This window comes from Xiphophorus couchianus, chromosome 19, assembly GCF_001444195.1.
Source record: "Xiphophorus couchianus chromosome 19, X_couchianus-1.0, whole genome shotgun sequence".
Classification (NCBI taxonomy): domain Eukaryota; kingdom Metazoa; phylum Chordata; class Actinopteri; order Cyprinodontiformes; family Poeciliidae; genus Xiphophorus; species Xiphophorus couchianus.
In genome coordinates this window covers 22255270-22274047 of record NC_040246.1, presented here as the reverse complement: position 1 = coordinate 22274047, position 18778 = coordinate 22255270, and the positions used below count along the sequence as shown (strand labels likewise).

At 39.0% G+C, this 18778-nt stretch overlaps 1 protein-coding gene across 4 annotated transcripts in view; it reads left to right on the top strand.

Annotated features, from left to right (window-relative positions):
* The window catches only part of LOC114134038 (uncharacterized), a 73208-nt gene that overhangs the window by 42755 nt on the left and 11675 nt on the right, over nucleotides 1-18778 (top strand). For 2 of the 4 annotated variants that reach the window (XM_028000253.1, XM_028000254.1), the window contains 2 exons: nucleotides 1830-1932; nucleotides 8210-8543. In XM_028000253.1, coding sequence (XP_027856054.1) covers nucleotides 1830-1932; nucleotides 8210-8543 — 437 coding nt within the window. Of the gene's footprint in view, nucleotides 1-1829; nucleotides 2255-8209; nucleotides 8544-18778 lie in introns of those variants that run through there. The other 2 variants (XM_028000255.1, XR_003593329.1) reach the window with 2 other exon arrangements.

Here is an 18778-nt window from a genome sequence, read left to right as displayed (position 1 = left end):
AGAGAAAGACAAGTCAGACCTGCTGACCGTGTAGTTCACCGTGTAGTTTACCGTGTAGTTCATGAGCTCTAGGACTCAAGTCTGAATGAGAACTGTTCATTATTTTCTACGACTTTGCTTGCTTATAATGCTCTGCTTATACGTCACCAGTTATTTTTATTAAATTAAAGATAATTTAAATACAACAAACAATTGATATAGTGGATAACTTTTTATATTTAATGGTGCTGGAGAGAACTTTTGTTTCTGTCAAAGAAACTCGAGTTTCTATTATTCTTTTATTGTGCTTCTAAGACCCGAATGTTATTGATGAACACAACATTTGGTAGTAAAGAACAACTTCTGTTTTTATTTCCATGTGTTTGACATCATTGGAAAGCTGAGAATCCTTATTTCAGGATCTGTGGTCAGTGGGTGTTTATTAAATGGGTTAAGTGGTCCTCAGTCTGAAAAAGTTTGAGAAACGGAGTACTCAAATGTAATCGAGTAGTACGTGTAATGTACTTATATTGTTTATAAGATAGGAATGAGGCAAGAGCTTGTTCTAAGCATGTTTGTTCATTGTTGTCATAGCAACTGCCTAGCAAGATGCTATCAGTTACAAAGTTCACAGGACTGGCATCACTTGAGAACTATGTGATGTCACATAGTCACATGATGTGTAATACTGAGATGAATAAAGAGAACTAAAGGAAATCCTTATTTCCAGTCATTGGCCACTTTATTAGGTATTAGGTAAAGTGAATGTTTCACTTTAAATGACCAGTATTGTGTAAAAATGTCTTTTTGAGCCAGACATCTTGTTATGATGTCATTCCCTCATCATAAACATACCTGAAGTTTTGCCTTGATTTAAAAAAAACCCCACAAAAACAAAAAAAACCCATAAAACTGTTTGATTTCATTCTTTCATGCATGTTTGAGAAATCCTTCTGCAAAACACCTGGTTGGACCTGGCCCCGCCTTTGAGACACAGCTCCTCCCCCACCCAGCTCCTTCACACTAGCCAGCAGCAATTAGCAAACACCTGAGCTCATTATAGGAGCTACTTCTTCTCGGAGAAAAGCTGGTATAACATTGTTAAAGGATTAATAGAGGAGCCATGTTGTGATGACTTCATGGAGGCGGAGCTTCAGAAAGAGCATGAGTTTTTAAAGAGACAGAGTACCAATTTCAAGGTGTTGAATCAGGATGATAAATATATTTTAAGGCATATTTAATATTTTCAGGATTTTTATAACAACTGAAGGTAAATGCTTGATTGTGCTATAAAATTTTACTATATCCCTGGAAAACACATAAAACTGCCCCTTTAAAGTGTATGTGAAAGCTTAACCCCACCTCCAAATTAATAAATAAAAATCAAAAGTGGGCGGAGTCGGGACACACTAAGGGCGTGGCCAACTTAGCAACTTTATAGCTACATAGAACGAGTTTTCAGACTCTAGTGATAAATCTAGCGAGTGTTTTTCTGTTATTGGAGTCCAACCGCCTGCAGTCGCAGCAGAGTCATTTTCCTCTCCATGTCCACATTGTGTTCACAGTCACTTCACATCTTTCTGATGTTCATTTACAAACTTCAGGACGTTTCTTCTGCTTTGTTGAGGAATTGGTACATTTGATAAAAAGGAAAACATGCTTTGTAGTATTTGGGATGATTGGCTGGTTTGTGACTTTTCGAGTGTCCGTTTTCTTTGTGAAGCTTCAGTAATCAGAGTTTACAGACGTCTTATCTCTGCCTCCATCCATCGCTCTTGTTTATTCTTGCTCTCTGTGTCTCTTCCCTCTTCCTGTCACCCCTCCTCCCCCCTCCTTGCCTTCCAACACAGGACAGATTGGGAAGCCGTTATGGCGGCACAGAAGTTGAGGGAGAAGCTATTTATCCCAGACGGATCAGGAGGTGTGTGACGGAGGTGTGGACGGTTGCTGCAGGTCAGTGACGTTGGCAGGCGCCAGGCAGGCCGGCCCACATGGCTCGGGGACTGTGGGACTACAGACAGATGGCACCTGGTGGGTGACAAACAATTAACAAACCAACAAGAATAGCTGGATCGGCACTATACCCACAAGCGCAGGAGATAGCTAGAGAGCGGGTGCATCTGTGCTCCGAACACTTCTGCTCTTTACTTTTTCTCTCCCCGAGACTTGTTTTGTATAACAGTTGCAATTTAACCATGTGTCTTTCTCACAAAAACACCCTCGTCGTTGTGTTGCTTTAGAACGGTCTAAATAAAGCAGTGCTGAGCATATGCAACCAGCATATGTTTCTGTTTATTTCAGTGCAGTTTTCAGAGAAGTGGCTGTTAATTTAAATGCACACGACTGTGAAACAACACCAGTAAAGCAGTCAAAGTTAGTTTTTGCAGTGCTGTAACTTGGGATTGTCTGGATATGTGTGTAAAGTTTGTGCTGGAATCATTTACAAGATATACGATTCTTTCAAAGTGTTTTCACACCTGATTGTCTCATATATTTAGTTTAATTTGAGACAAAAACTGCAACATTTGTTCATTTTCAGCTGCTGTGATTCAACTTCAGTTTGACAAACCTTTTCCCCTCCTCGCCTGTGGGGGCGCTGCACCAGCAACCAAGGTTATTATAATTAACTAAAACTAAAAACTGAAGCATTTTGGTGAAAAAAAGATAATTAACAAGGAAAAACTGTAACTAGAACTAAATCGCACATCTATAAAACTAACTAAAATATACTGAAATTATATATAATATCTTTGTTTTTGTGTTTATTAATCTTTTATTAGACTTTTGAACTTTTGACGACAGCAAAAGTTGGAAGAAAACACCAGAGTCACTTGGTTGTTCAACAATCGTTGAATAATTTTTCTGAAACATAAAAGGAAAGAAAACAATCCAAAACCAAAACAGATCCAACACAATATGATGTTATTTACCCTTTTAACCATCAAATATTTTATTTCACATACATTTTTTGAACTTCACTCTAAAGTGAAGTTAAAAAAAATCACAAATGCTTTTAATCCAATCTGACAAAGTTTTAGCTGTTCAAATTCAAAAATGCTTTTATTGATCCCAAAGGTAAATTAAATAACTAATTTACTTAAAGAGTTATTAGTCTAAAAGAAGTTAGACAAAAGGTAGAATAAATAAAATACACAGAAATGTGTGGTTTTAAAGTGACAAAATGTGCAAAAGTTTAAGGTTATACTTCCTAGTAAGAAGTATTTACACTATCCATAGTAAACTCTATGTGTAGTGGACTGTTGAATGTGATGTGTGTGTGTGTGTGTGTGTGTGTGCGTGCGTAGGGGTGTGTGGGTGTGTGTGTGTGTGAACACATCTGGAGTCTAGACTCTGCGTCTCTGTGGGCAGAGTCCTATCTGCTTGCAGCATCGAGTCCGGAGACCGACCATGTTGACATAGGTGGCACATACACACACACACACACACACACACACACACGCGCGCGCACACGCCCACACACAACGGCATCTGTTTTAGGAGTCAATACTCTGACCAAGACACCCAACCCCCTCCTTCACACACACACACACACACAGGTTGATACTCCGCTGAGAGATGGGAGGCATGGATGTCTTCAACCAGGAAAACCCAAAAATAAACATTAGGATAGATATATGGCCTATTCAAAACATGTTTGTTACATGTTTTTCACAAAATCATTGTTAAATAATGAGATTTTAGTCTGCTCCTTTCCGAATGAGCTGCTTTAGGGGCTCTTGTCACTTTAAATACAAATAAGCTGCTGGCCACACCCACCAACTCAACATTTACACTCACACATGAAAATGGCTGCAAACAGACACGCAATATTATACAACTGTACATGTTTGAAAAGCATGTACAGTTCATGTTTTTTGTTTTTTCCAGCAGCCATTGTACAGTGATGAAATTCAGATTTGGTTGCTAGGTAACGGGCAGAACTCCACTGGGGTTGCTGGGTAATGACAGCGTGACTTAACAATGGTTTTGAAGCGGCTCATTTTCCAGACAAAAAAACCTTAACTTACTGACACAAAACAGCTGGGTGTTTTTTAGAAGCAGTTGAGACTCAAATGGAAATTCAATTTTATATAATGGGTTCCCTTTAAGATGTAGATGGAAAAACAAAATGTGTATTTTGTCTCTTGTTGGTTGTTTATTTGTGTAAATTTAAGTTTGTGTGTGTGTGTGTGTGATGAGCTGAGTTATGGTCAGTCAAGAAATGGCCTCTTAGTTGTCTTCAGGGCTACCTCTGAGTGTGTGTGTGTGTGAGACAAACAACCTGCGGACTGCACGGCAGAGTGTTTGCTGAAATGGCCCTCAGCTTTCAGATCTGAGGGTCCTATTAGCCCATATCAGAGCGCTGTCACATATGATTTACATCTCAGACTTCAAGACACACAAGTAGCGATGAAGAGATGCTGGAATATGTGCCTAAGGAGTTGTGTTTACTTTAACTCTCTTCCAGATTTCTCCTTTATTTGCTTCTTTTTGTCACGCTTTAATGTTGACAAACATAACTGTAGGAAATACAAAAAGCTGTTTTAGCAGGAAAAAAACAACCCAACGCTTCTCAATGTGATAAAGTAATTACTAGGGACGGGAACACTTCTGCTAATGCACAAATAGTGGCGCTAATTAATTTTTTTTATCCCATTAGTGTTTTTGCTAACTTTTAAAACGTTTAGCACACTTAGCTTCCCGTATATTATTTATTCCAGATAAATTCTAAACCACTAATTTACTTGGGTGTTTTGTTAACTTTCAGTTGAACAAAGTTCAATAACTGTGGATGGAACTGCTTAGTAGACAGATTTGAAAATAAGAGCATCAATATAAATGTGTAACTAAGAAATCTTAAAAGTCGATGACCAAAACCTAAACACAGATGCAGAACTCATTTAATGAATGCTAGATGCTTTCAAACGATAAAAGAGAAATTAGCTCTTCCATCAGCAGATTAGCTTAAATGTGGCCTCCACTGCTGCTTAGGGTTGAAATACTCCAATGGTATTAGTTTGATTGCCCAAATCTGAGTTGGGATCTGTCCGGATGTGGGTAATTTTCTGTTTTTTCATTCTGTATGAACAGCATCTATTTGTGCGCAGCAGAAACTTACAGTAGGTTTGGATCATGCTGTACAGCCGTCTGATGCGTTGTTGTTTTGTGGAACAGAGGGAGTGATTCTCCAGCCCCTCCATAGTGGACTGCCATCTGAATCCTCCCCGCTTTGCTCTGGTGTACAGAACCCTGTTGTGTCTTTGCTGAGATAAGCGCAGACGGTGAGGGAAGCAGAGCGAAGGAGGGTTGAAAGACTTGTGTTGAGGCGCCAGGCCTATCTCTTCTATCTCCTCTGGGAAACATGCTGGCGTTCCCAAAGACAGCGGTGCTAAGAGGCTCGTCACCCCACTGCCCGACTTTCACACACAGAGGAGACGTGGAGATTTATGTTACGGTAACCAAATCTCTTCCCCTCCTCAGCTCCTCCTGACTGCTGAGGAGAGTTAATGACGGCTTCACGGGACGAAAGTGGAATGAGACTGAAAAAATGTCCAGTTTTTGTTTGTAACATATAAAGGCTTTACTGATATAGACACCTTGAATGTGATTGTTTACATCTGGAAATTTCACGAATGTGCACAACACTGGAGGGCAAGAAGACGATTCTCTTACATGCCATCCGTAGTCACGGTAGAACGACTCCGTTAACGAAATGAAACCTGGAGATGTAGATATTGTTAATGTAGTGCAGTGCGCCACAGCAAAAAGAAAAATAAAGCAGGAAAACTGTTCAAGAACAAATCAAAACCACTTTTTTCTCGCTTTCTGTGTCGGCCACACTACACGCAGACTCGTTGCCATAGCGACTGACAACAACTCACTGATGTATCAGGGTTAATGTATCATTTCCCACACAAAGAACAGAACAGTCACAGTTTTATGTGTTTAGGCTTGATGTTTATTTTGTGATTATTAATAATTGATCGCTGTGGTAGATTAGCTACCGCTGCTATTAGCTAAGCTAACACTACAGTGGTTGATTAGCTAATTTAAGCCCCTGCTCTACTGATGGCCTGTCAGAGTTGGTGTGTCTGTTGCCTTATTTTATTTTTTAACTGACCTGAAACCCGCAGAGTTCCACATCACATCTATATGTGAAGGTTGTCATAGTCAAGCTAGCATAGCTGACTTACTTCCCTTTCCCTTTAAACTTTTGCCTGACCTTGTTGTCTAGTTGCTGTAATGTTTATAATAGTAGCAAAGCACTCTGTCCCTTTTTCCTTTATGTATCACACATACATTTAATATTAAGTGCATTATATTGATAACTTAACAGCTACAACCAATGCTTGTCATTGTTGGCTAGCAGCTTTTTGCCCTCCAGCAGGAAGCTGGATTTTGGGCATGTGACGTCGTGTTGCAATGTTTCTGTCTATGAATCAAAATAAGGGCATCATGCATGCAGGTCATTACAGTTCTTTTAGTTTTACTCATTTTGTCAGTTATAACCAGACTATTTTAGCTTTATTGGGACTCAGTAGTGGGTTCTTATAATAATAATATACAATTTTATTTATTACGCACTTTACATGTAAATCTCAAAGTGCTAGAAAATGACAATAAAAGTACAAACCAATGTAAACATAATTCCTTTCCTCATGTTTTCTATCTTTTTTGTCACATTATATTGTTCAGATACTGACAAAATTTACCAAAACTTTTGACTTAATAAATACATTTCTTAAATATTTATCTTATTGCGGGATTTAGCAAATAGAAATAATTTTGGTCATTTTAAATGACCTGAAACGAGACATTTAGTCTGATTTTTCTTCAGAAAGAGAGAAACAAAATGTATAAACTTCTGGTTTCAGCTGTTGATGAAACGACTCTTGGGTGATTTTTATTGAAGATGTGACACATGGACAGAAGATAAAAGTTAATAAGTTATAAGCAGAAACAATTCATGCTTCATTTTTTAAAAACTGCTCCCACAGCTCACCTTTTTATTTTCATTTTAGAAAATTTATGTTTCTGTTCAGGATTGTAAAACAGTTTAAAAGCTTAAAGATTTCTCGTTTCTTCCTCCGTATTGAAATTCAAAACGTCAACATTGTAGTGTAGGTTTGCATAATGGATGAAACACAGAATGTGACATCCCCTTGAATTCATAGGTTTAATATTTCATTGATCGACGGCACACCTGAGAAATGAACATATGACTGAATCAAAACTTAATGCAGACGATGCAACAAGCTGAAATGTTGAAGTGAAGAGGAGGAGGAGACTGCAGCGCCGCATCAAGGAGGACTGCAGCATCCTGCAGCCTCTAAATGCGACATTAAATCAACGACTTCGTCCTACATTTGATTTGACTGAACCATGATGAAACAGCAAAGCAATGCAAGAGTTTCTTTAACATTTAACATGGCAAAAACACAAAATATTAAGTATATTTTGTCTTGTTTACAAAAAGATATAAATTCCTCAATAAAAAGAAAAACGTTCTTGTTTTAGTGAGAAATAAAATACAAACGTTTCTCATCTTAATGAGTTTACACGTTTTTAAAACGAGTTTCTCGTTATAATGAGCTGCAAAACTCTTCAAACCAGGAAAGTTTCCTCTTAATATTGATGAAAACGTTCTAGTTGCACAGGGAGATTATTTCACTTACAAAAAAACATTTTTACAATGTTAAAGTGAAAAGATCTGCCAGTGCAATTACTACTTTTCCCCCATCAATATTAAGCAAGTTTTACTTAGAACAACCTCTGTTATCTTATTGAAAAGTAACTTGCAACTTAGTTTTGTCTTATTTCAAACATATTAAAATATTTACAATAGAAACTTAACCAAAAATACTTGGTAAGATTTTGTGTTTTTGCCGTTTGCTTCCAGTTAGTTGTTTTTTTTCCCCCAATAATTACTATTTTTATTTGTTTCAGTTAACAAAATGTTTTCTCCATTTCAGTTTTCATTAGTTTTAGTAAACTATAATAACCTTTAATTCTTACGGAGCGCCAAAGTCTTTCTGTAAACAGTGTAATGAGAACAAGCAGGCATTCATGTGTGCATATGTTTCTATATTTGCATGTTTACATCTCGGTGTGTGTGTGTGTGTTTGTGTTTGTGTGTGTGTGTGTGTGTGTGTGGTTGAAAACACATGATGACATCCCTACGTGTCACCCTGTGCAGCACAGTCTAGGTCCTCATTATTCTTCCTCCCAGGGTCTGTTCTGGTGTTGGGAGCCCCACCGGAGGGGCCTCTGGCTCGGTGGGAGAGGTGTTGGAGGCGGCCCGGCCCCGCTGTGCTCCTTCCTTCTCCCTCCGCAGGGCGCCAGGCACAGCGTGTACCGCTGGCAAGCCGGGTCCGACAAAGAGCCGCCATGCACAGCCAACGGGTGTGTGTTCGGGGCAGGGGGGCGGCCGCGTCATGCTGCACACACACGTGCAGCAAGCAGAAAGCTGCGCATGCAAGTGCTCAGGTCTCCGCCAGGCGGGCTCCTGCAGGGGTCGACACATGTTCAGAGGACGCTGCAGAGGCGACGGCGAGCGTGTGCAGGTGAGAAACCGCACACACTTCAGAGAGAACGCTGACAAAATACTAAATCTAAAACTCCGGTGCTTTTAAGTGTACAGATTTAAAAGCAGTTTTTCAGAAAGATATAGGAGCTGCTTTTCAAGAGGACGTATTATGCAAAAGTCACATTTTGAAAAATTTTTGTGCTTCCGTTTGGGTTTCAGCTGCTTCTAAAAACAGCCAAAGCACTTAAAAACAGTTGTTTTTTAGCTACAAGTTATTGGTTTTTGGTGTCTGGAGAAATGTCCCTTTCAAAAACTGTAATGTAACGTCACAAATCAGCAGATACTGCCCCGTTATCTGGCAACCCCAGCAGAGTTCCAGCACCTTTGGTCAGCTAGTTTTCCCGCTGTACAATGGCTGCTTGAAAAGAGAAATGTTTTGTTGTTGACTTACCATCCAGACTTACCATTTGCTGCATCTTTGTTGGTTGTGCAGGAGGCTCCACTTCTGCTTTTCAAAGATGTACAGTTGTATAATTGAGCATCTGTTTGCAGCCGACTCAAACAGTGTGAGTGTACGCGTTCAGTTGGGGGACGTGGCCAGAAGCAGATTATTTGGATTTAAAGAGACAAAACAACTGAAAATAGGCAGAACTGAGGAAGTTAAATCTTGTTATCCAATAATGATTTTGTGCACAAAATACAAAAAACATTCTGTCACAATCACAAATCTTGCTTTACAATAAGTAGTCCTAGAAGTTATTGCGATAAACGATGATATTGTTGTTTTGAGGACATTTCCAAGCAATGCAATAGCATAATAAATCTCCAAAATAAATAAACAAAACAACAGAAACAACAAATAAAGCAAATTATAGCGCCTGTAAAGAAAATTGTCCTTTAAAAAAGAGCTAGTTGGGACCAAAACAGCAGACAGAAGGCTTTTGTCTCTTAGTAAAAAGATCAATCTTGCCAAAGGAAATTATTGAGCTCATTTTAATTTATTATGCGATTAACTGATTTATTGTGACATTTTAATATAGAGCTATGTGTCATCTGCAGATCTTATTTGTAATAATCTATAAAGCTAGTGGGAACATATAGATATTAAATAAAAGACCCCAGGACTGAACCTTGGGGTACTCCAAAGCATACAACACTTATCATTCAATTTAACCAAAATATCAATTGTTCATGGGTTATTGTTTTTAAACCACTCTCTGGTAGTCGTTATATAGTTTTAGTCACAGTAAGCATTTTGGGGAGTTGAAATTAGGATTATTTCATGTTTAATCTATCCAACCTGAACACAAAGCGGTACCGAAGGAGTCAGGTGTCAACACAAAGTGCTGATCCAATTCCTCTGATACGACGTGCGATTACAGCTCCAGCGGGAACTGTCGGGGTTGTAAATATAAACCGCTGCATGCATGTTTGACTGAGATGTTAAAGATGAGAGGGGATGAAAATTGGATTAAATTGTGTGTGGCAGCTCACTGTAGGGAGGTAATTAGGGACAAACATTGAGACGCATAGTCTGATCTCTCCTGCTGGAGGTTAAGTGAAATAGGAGCTGTGAGTCCCGGCGTCCCGGCGGCACCGTGATTAGAAATTTTCTTCCTTTTTTTCTAATGTGGGGCTAATGGGATGTCAGCCGAGAGCAGAACCGTTACAGAACCGCTCATGACAACAAGTGGTCGGAGATCAAGCCGAATTACAGAGACAGGGAAGATAAACAGGAACCTCTTGGCTGAGACACACATCAGTCAGGAATCCTGAGCAGTGAGATCATTTAAATACTGCAGAGCAGCAGGTTAGCAACAACGATTTTACAGCTTTGGTAAATGAACGACACACAAACCAATTTAAACCATTTAACAACCAACAAACTGAACAGTTCACCTAAAATAAATATCAGCTGATACATGAGTTACTACATTATCATTTAAAGACAATAATCGGTGGTTAGAGTATGATTGCTTAAAACCCACAACAATGCAAAGTATTTAAATAGCACAAACTCCATATTGTTTCTCTGTTGTCAAAACGATTGGCTAGAATAGTAGCAAAGAAGTGTTACTGTGGAGCTAATTTAGGACCTAAAGTTTTGTTAATTTGAAAACCAAAATTGTAAACCTTTCTTAGTTTTTGCCTAAAACTTTAAAAATTACAAAAATGTTTTCAAACTAAAAATAAATGAGCAAATTTCTTTCAAAGACAGTCAGTGAAAGAAAAATAAATTTAAAAAACAACATAAACATTTGCAAACAGAAGATTAATACATTGTCTTCTGTAAGATGTTGATATTATGGAAATTATGTAAAAAACGAAGACTAAAGATAAGTTCAGATAATATTGATTATTTGACACAGCCACTGTCACACATCAGTCCACGGCCCATACACAAAATTGGGGCCAAAGACTTACACTGAGAAAAAAACAGATGTAAAAGTAAAAAAAACAAAAAAAAACAGTTTTGAAATATTTTAAGCTGAAAACATAAAACATAGAACTGAAAAAAAAAAATCAAAATGTGGAAAAGTGAAAAATGTATAATTACTACAGAATGCATCCAGAACCAAATCAACGTTTTATTTCAAGTGGGAAAAAGTTTTCAACTTCAAGTTTGTTTTTCTTTTACAATTTTATTTTTCAAATGAATGAAACATTTGGCTCTAATTTAGCTCCATAATTTCAGTGTGATTTATTGCATTTGCACAATGTCAGATTTCAGCGGTTGGAGGATTTCTGTCTTTTTTCTTTTTGGCTAAAGACCATGAGCCATTTCTCCCTCTAGTGCTAGGCTAGCTCGTTTGTTTTAATTGTATTTACCCAGAATGCCCTGCGCTGTAGTCCACTTCCTGCTTTTGGAGCGGACTTCAGTCCACTTGGCGTTCACATACATTCAAACCAAACCAGAGTTCACTTCAACCGAACTGAGACCGAAGTTTTTAGGCAGGTTAAAGCAGACCGGAGTCGGGTTAGAGCGGGCCGGAGTCAGGTCAAAGCGGGCCGGAGTCAGGTCAAAGCGGGCCGGAGTCGGGTTAGAGCGGGCCGGAGTCGGGTTAGAGCGGGCCGGAGTCGGGTCAGAGCAGACTGGAGTCGAGTTAAAGCGGGCCGGAGTCGGGTCAAAGCGGGCCGGAGTCGGGTCAGAGCGGGCCGGAGTCGGGTTAGAGCGGGCCGGAGTCGGGTTAGAGCGGGCCGGAGTTGGGTTAGAGCGGGCCGGAGTCGGGTCAAAACGGCTAATGTTCGTCCCTCCATTAGCCGTCGCTCTTCCTTCTCGCTCTGCTGGTATCTTTCTGCTGCCTGCACTCGGGCCCCGGCTCGCATTTGCATATTTGATCAACCTCTGGTGAGGATTAAATGGCGTCCCTTGCTGCAAACAGGGTCTGCGGTTGAAACTCCAACAATAGCAGCAGAACCCGCCTGCCAGCCCCTGATGATGAAACAACAGGGGAAACAAAAGCGGCCCCCAGAGCTGCAGATGTTGATCCTGGAAGCTGTTTGTTGTGTGTTTCTGTCTGTGTGTGGCTTCATGCACATTTATTTACTTATTAATGTGTGGGGGTGTGTGTGTGTGCGTGCTTGCATCGTGGCTGTGAGGAGCCCAGCTGGGAGGAAGAGTGAGCGTATTCATGCTGGCTCTCAGGGGCCGGGGGCCACACAGGTACCCGGCGAGGGGATGAAAGGCTGCTCTGCAGATGTCCCCCGCTGGGGTTCAGTTGCCCAGCCAGCAAATGTCATGTTTGGCAGCTGGCACGCTGCTGCGCTCGCACCAGTTGTTGGCAGGGCCGTCTTCTGAAGGATGCTGGGAGCGGGATGCGGGCACCGGGAGCCCCCCGATGGGAGCCACATTAAAGAGACGCGTTGGCTTCTGTCTGCCGAACAACATTAAGCTCCTCTTATTTCCTCACTCTCTCCACCGGGAGGCTAGCATGTTTACCTTCCCCCAAACTTTCCCTCTTTAAGTTTTTCAGGCTAACAACGCGTCATTAAAGTCTTACATTTAATTACCTAAGATTAAGACCTTAAAAAGTCTCGACTTAATTATTAAAATTTAACTTGGCTTTAAATACATTAATCACAGGTCTTAAATTTTCTCATTTCAAGGTTAATCTGAGAACATGCTAAGAACAAATACAAAATAAAAACAAAATTACAAGAATAAATCATTGTATTACGGAACAATGTCGTACAATTACGAGAATAAAAACATAGCATTATGAGAATAAAGTTGTAATATGTCAAGAATAAAGTACAGTTATGAGTATAATGTCATGTTTTGAGAAAGTCATAAATTTGCGAGAATAAGGTCGTAATATTGTGAAATAAATTCGTACAATCACCGTAGTATTCATAATACTAGAATAAAGTCACAATATTGTGACTATCCTCATAATTTTAATATTTTTTATTTTCTTGACATTTCCTTAGTACTAAATTTTGCAATCTTGTATATTTTATGTATTTTTTTCCTCCTGGGACTTTTCTTTCAGGCTAACATTCGAGTCATCTTCATTATGTTCTGCGAATCGAGCCGTTGATTCTTCCAGTCGCTAGCGGCTAATATAACAGCGACAGCAAGCTAGCTTTATTCCATCGTGGGAAAATGCTAATTTATCATCTTTTGTACATTTCTGTTGCAATAAAGGTCTTAAATTTCATTCTAATGGTCTGAAGTCTTAAATTTGACTTGATGAAACTTTTCTCAAGCAGCCAAAACAAACATGCATAAATATGTCTAATAAACATTAAACAATTATTAAGTTTGATCTAAATCTCATCTCAGTTTTAACCTTTTTCCCAAACTCCGACTTTTAGCTAATTTCTGTTTTGCTTTGTCTCAAAGGTCAGACAACTACACTGCAAAAACATAAAGTTTTACCAAATATTTTCTACTGCAAATAGAAAGATAGCCTTGGGATCAGACAAAAATAATGTACAAGAAACTTCTCAGCTTGTTTTTAGTCAATAACTCTTGGATATTATTTACTATCTCCAGACTTTCTCACTATAAACAAGATTTTATGAGCGAAATAATCTGTCAGTTTAAACTGCACATAAAGACAGAAGGAAAACAGATTTTGTTTAGATGCAACATGACGATATTTAATTATCTTTCCATTAATGGTAAATATAGTAAAGTCGGTTTGATAAATGTCAAAAATGACTCGGTTTAAGGGATGGGACTGAACATGAGCGGGCCGGTTGGGGTCGCGGGGTCGGCTAGCCTTGGCAGAGCTAGTGCTGCTCCAGTTGTTGGCCTTTGTGTTTGTTCCCCCCAGACTGCATGTGAATCTCATTTGGCCAAATGTTAAAGTGGAGCATTAAAGAAAGGTCAGCGTCTCAGTGTAACATTCCAACTCAACAACACATCAATCCCGCCGCAACGCAGGAAAACACGCGGCTGACGAGGCAACGGGCAACGGACCGACCTCACTTTCCATCAGTTAAATCATCAGGAAGGAATTTAATGAAACAAATTATGTCATTGCAAATATCAGTTTTGAATTTTATCGTAAGAATACATCTATGCCTAATGCCTAATTTCTAATAAAAATGTTTTTAGTTTTGTTCTACAATATCATACAATTATACGACTTAAAAATATATAAACATTATCTGTGATAATGTTGCCATGTCAGTGCGTCACTATTATCTCCCTGGCAGTGAATCAAAGTTATATAAACTCTTTATTCTACTAAACTTTACTGTGCTGTATTATAGTACAATATACTATACTATAGCATGCTGAACTATGCTACACCATATAATACCACACTATACTACACTTAACTATACTACACCATACCAAACTATACCATGCTGTACTATTTTATAGTATACCACACTATGCTGCACCATACTATAGTACACTATAACACACTATGCTATGCTACATCGTACTATACAATATCATACATTCTGTGTTGTAGTACACTATACTACACCATGCAATACTGCACCACAACATACTATACCATTCTATGCTATTCTATAGTATGCATACTACTATGTAGTATACCATCATAGTATACCATACTACACTGTACTATACTGTCACACTATACTACACTATGCTGTACACATGGTGTAGTATTGTATATGTATGGTACACGGTTGCTTTTACAATGGAGACAGACAGAATAGTACACTGAACCGGACCAACCTGTGTATGTTACCGTATTCAGTACTACACTATAATACTTTGTCCATAAGTACATTCCTTATACAGGCTGTGCAAATTTCTCCTTTAGTAAAAAAATATTTGAATAAAGAACTATCCATCCATCTATTTTCTAACATCCTTGACCCTGGTGGGGTCAGGAGGTGCTGGTGCCTCTCCAATGGACGTTCTGGGCGAGAGGTGGGGTCACCTGGACAGGTCACCAGTCTGTCACAGGAATAAAGAAGTAGAAATTGTAAAATTAAAATTTTGACAAATGTCTGTAATTATGGTAATAATTTTTTTTCTTTAATGACGGTGGAGTACCAACAATATTGTACAGAGGGACATTCCTTATATAGTGCAAATGTAAAAATGTCTTCTTTAGTAAAAAAAAAAGAAAAATATTTGAATAAACAAATATTATCTAAATTTCTTATATTTATTCTTATATTTATTGATTAAAAACAATCAATAAAACAATAAAAATATTCTTATTATTTTTTAGAATAATATTCATTTATATATATATATATTTTTTTATTTTTTTTTTGGTAGATTCTGGTAAAATCTACCAGAATCAGCATGGCAGTAAACCCTATTTGCAGTGAATAAATGGAGTTTATAGGAGCAACACGTGTTTCATTGACCTCCAGATTTCTCCAATCCTTTACGCGTTTTAGTTTTAAGCATCTCTCATGTCATCCATAAAGGTACATTACACATTTTTACATATAAGCACACACACTCATGGTGCACATGTGCGCCCAGCAGACAGATCACACCCCGGGGATTTGGATGGATGCAATTAGGATTATGATCAATGACAAGTCAATCATGTGAACCTGTTCTGCTCTCCCTTCCCCAACTCAGCAATTACTCTCCAGCTGGTGGGGTCGGCCCCGAACCGGCGGAGGATGCATTACGCTCCTCTGTTTTTACTCCCCTGCTCCTCCTCCTCTTCGTCAGCAGTTACCCCCGTCAGTCACACCTGACAGCACCATTAGCCCCTCGCCACCTCGCCTTTAAATTTCATGTTAGGTCAGGTTCCCCCTCCTCCGATTATCGCTCGCTTTGGTTCAACATCAAAACTTCCAACCTTCCAGGTCCAGAAGGGTGCTGCTGGTTAATTACTGTGATTATTTATGTTGGAGAAAAGCCAAACAAACTTATTCTGAATCCTCTGGCTTTTGGAGTAGCTGCTCATTTTATCCATCAGCAGAAACAGAAAAGCTGCACCTGTTCCCTTCACTGTTTTGTTCTGTTTTTTTTTATTGGCAAACATGTTGAATTTCACAGCTTCTCAGGTACATTTTCTCCTGTGCCACCAACTGCAGTGAGTAACAGCGATTTCCGTGGTTGTGTGTGTCAAAGGGAGCCCATTTTTCATAATAGAGAGGCTGGCTAGCAGAGCCGCGGCTATCGGAGAGCAGATAAAGGAGGCAGGTGTGTGGAGGAAATTAATGTAAATCCATCAGTCTTCAATTAGAGCTCAACTCACACCCAAAATAAAGGAGTCCACCTCGCACCAATCGGATCCCAGCTTCCCAGCTCCACCTGCGCAGCCACAAAAACACGGCAGCAGCTATATAATGCGATGTTTAATGATGAGAGAGAGCATGGGATGTGTGATATGTGCAGGTGCGAGGTGTTGTGCCGCAGCAGCCGCGGCGTACACGCCTGTCCATTAGGCTCCCAGTGTGTGGCCGGGCTAATTCTGTGTGCCTGGAGGTGCAGGACTGAGGCTCTCCACGGACCGCGGGCTGAGGGAAGAAACGCAGTTTAACCTAATTTGGTTCTAATTACAAAGACAGGAAATCCACCTGCCACACATACGGCTGAGAGAGAGCGAGACGGGGAGGGCGAACAAAACGAAGCGATTCTTTATGTGTGAGGATGATAAATAACCTGACTGTCCCAGTGTCTAATACTTTTAAAAATCATATTTTATAGGAAAGTATATTAATGTGGCAATAAATGGAACAATAATACCAAAGATGTATCTTGATTTTGACCTTGAATTTTGATCCAAACATAAAAAATGTCACATGGACTGTTTGGCATAAGAGAGATTATTTTAAATACTTGACCATTTTCTAATGCATATACTGCAGCATATGACTGTAAAAAATCTTTAAAATTTGGATGTAAACATAGAAATGTACTTTTTGAATACAACTTTATTCCTATTTGCATGCATAGACACATCTAAATACAAGCTGTCTTTAATATTTTATCAATCAATCAAGTTTATCTGTTTTGCACATTTCAGCAACAAAATGGCAGATTAAAAGGCTTTAAATAATAAAAACACAAAAATATGTTTAATGTACAATTCTCCAATATTATAGTTTTTTTCTCCAGAATAAACTAAAACAAATATTTGATTAGCTCACTTGAGTTCTTAAGGAACTATTTACATCTTATTTATTTGTAATTTTAAAAACTATTTATCCGTATTATCTAAAACAGCCACATTTTCTATTTAATACATAATTGTTTCTTATTTATTTGCTGTGTTTGGTCTTATTCCTGCTGATGTTTTCAGCAGCAGCATTTCTTTTTCTTTTTTTACCCCTCCAGGGGGTCTTTTTGTGGGCTCTAGTGTCCCTTAAATGACAGTAGACTGACGGGAAGGAGAGGGGGGAAGACATGCGGCAAATGTCGTCGGGTCCGGGAGTCGAACCTGTGACAGCCGCGTCGAGGACTCAAGGCCTCCAAATGCGGGTCGTGCTAACCGCTACGCCACCATGGCACGCCCCCGCAGCAGCATTTCTAAAGATTACAGATAAATGTATGTGCACACATATCCATTTATCCAGAGGATAAAGTGACGTATCCGCGCCACCTGCAAAGCCTTTCATCTGTCTGACCAGATCAGATCTCCCAGCCGTGTTAATGGCAAACTGTGGCGCCGCAAAGCTCCCCAACAAGGAACCTGATTGTTCTGCTAATGTGTTACTTCCTGTTGGAGTCACTTCTCGGGATTGGAGCTGAGAGCAAAAACGAAATCCCCCACATCAGAGCGATCACAGGGTTGCCAAGGTTTCACTTAGCCAGCCATCCAGCTAACCAGTAAGCCGGCCAGGCGGCCTCTGCTGCAGGCGATGGAGGAGATGGATTTCACTAAACAGGAATGACTGACCTGAAATCTTCTGTCAAGAGCTTTTGGTCCATATTGGCCTGAAAAACTGATCTGATACCAAAAACATATTTATATGATGCCAGGAATGTTGTTTTTAACCATCTAAATACACGATTCTCTTTAATATCAAATACAATTATGTTTTGTTACACAGTCAAAAACTAAATACTTAGCTAAATATTTACCTTCCAACTAAAAATTTAGCTAGCAAGTAGTTAGCTTCTTAACTAAATATTTTCTCAGGTTAGTGAACTTGTTAACTAAATATTCAGTTTGGTGCTAAATTGTTAGCTTACTAACAATTCTTAGGTTGAAGCTAAATATGTATCTTTCTCAGAGCTACCTAGCTATTTTTGTGACAAGGTAAATATTTAGCTTTCTAAATAAATATATGGCTTCAAACTAAATTGCTAGCTTACGTGCTAACCATTTAGGTTGGAGCTAAATATCTAGCTTGCTAATTATAGGTTACAACTAAATATGTAGCTTGCTCGGAGCAAACTAACCATTTTGTTTAGAGGTAAATATTTAATTTGCTAACAAAATATTTTAGATGGATTTAAATATTTAGCTTGCTAACTAAATATTCACCTTCAATCCAAATAGTTAACATGCTAGCTAAATAGTTTGGAGCTTAGTATTTAGCTTGCCAACTAAAAATTTAGTTTGTGAACTAAATATTTACTCTTAGGTGGCATTTACAAATTTATGAATAACATGTTGAAAATATTACTTTGAAAGACGCACCCTCCATTTTTAAGCCAAATTATTGCTTTTAGGCATAAGGCTGCATTCCCACCAAATGGCTCCATTTTTAAATTATTCATAATTAATGGCACCAAGTAGATTCCATTGACATTTAGATAAATTACCAGTTGTTACTTTTTCTTCAACGGATTCCTCTCTCGGCTGGGTTTAAAACTTTGATCTGCAGGTATTAAAGTCACCAGTATCAGCGCCGCAG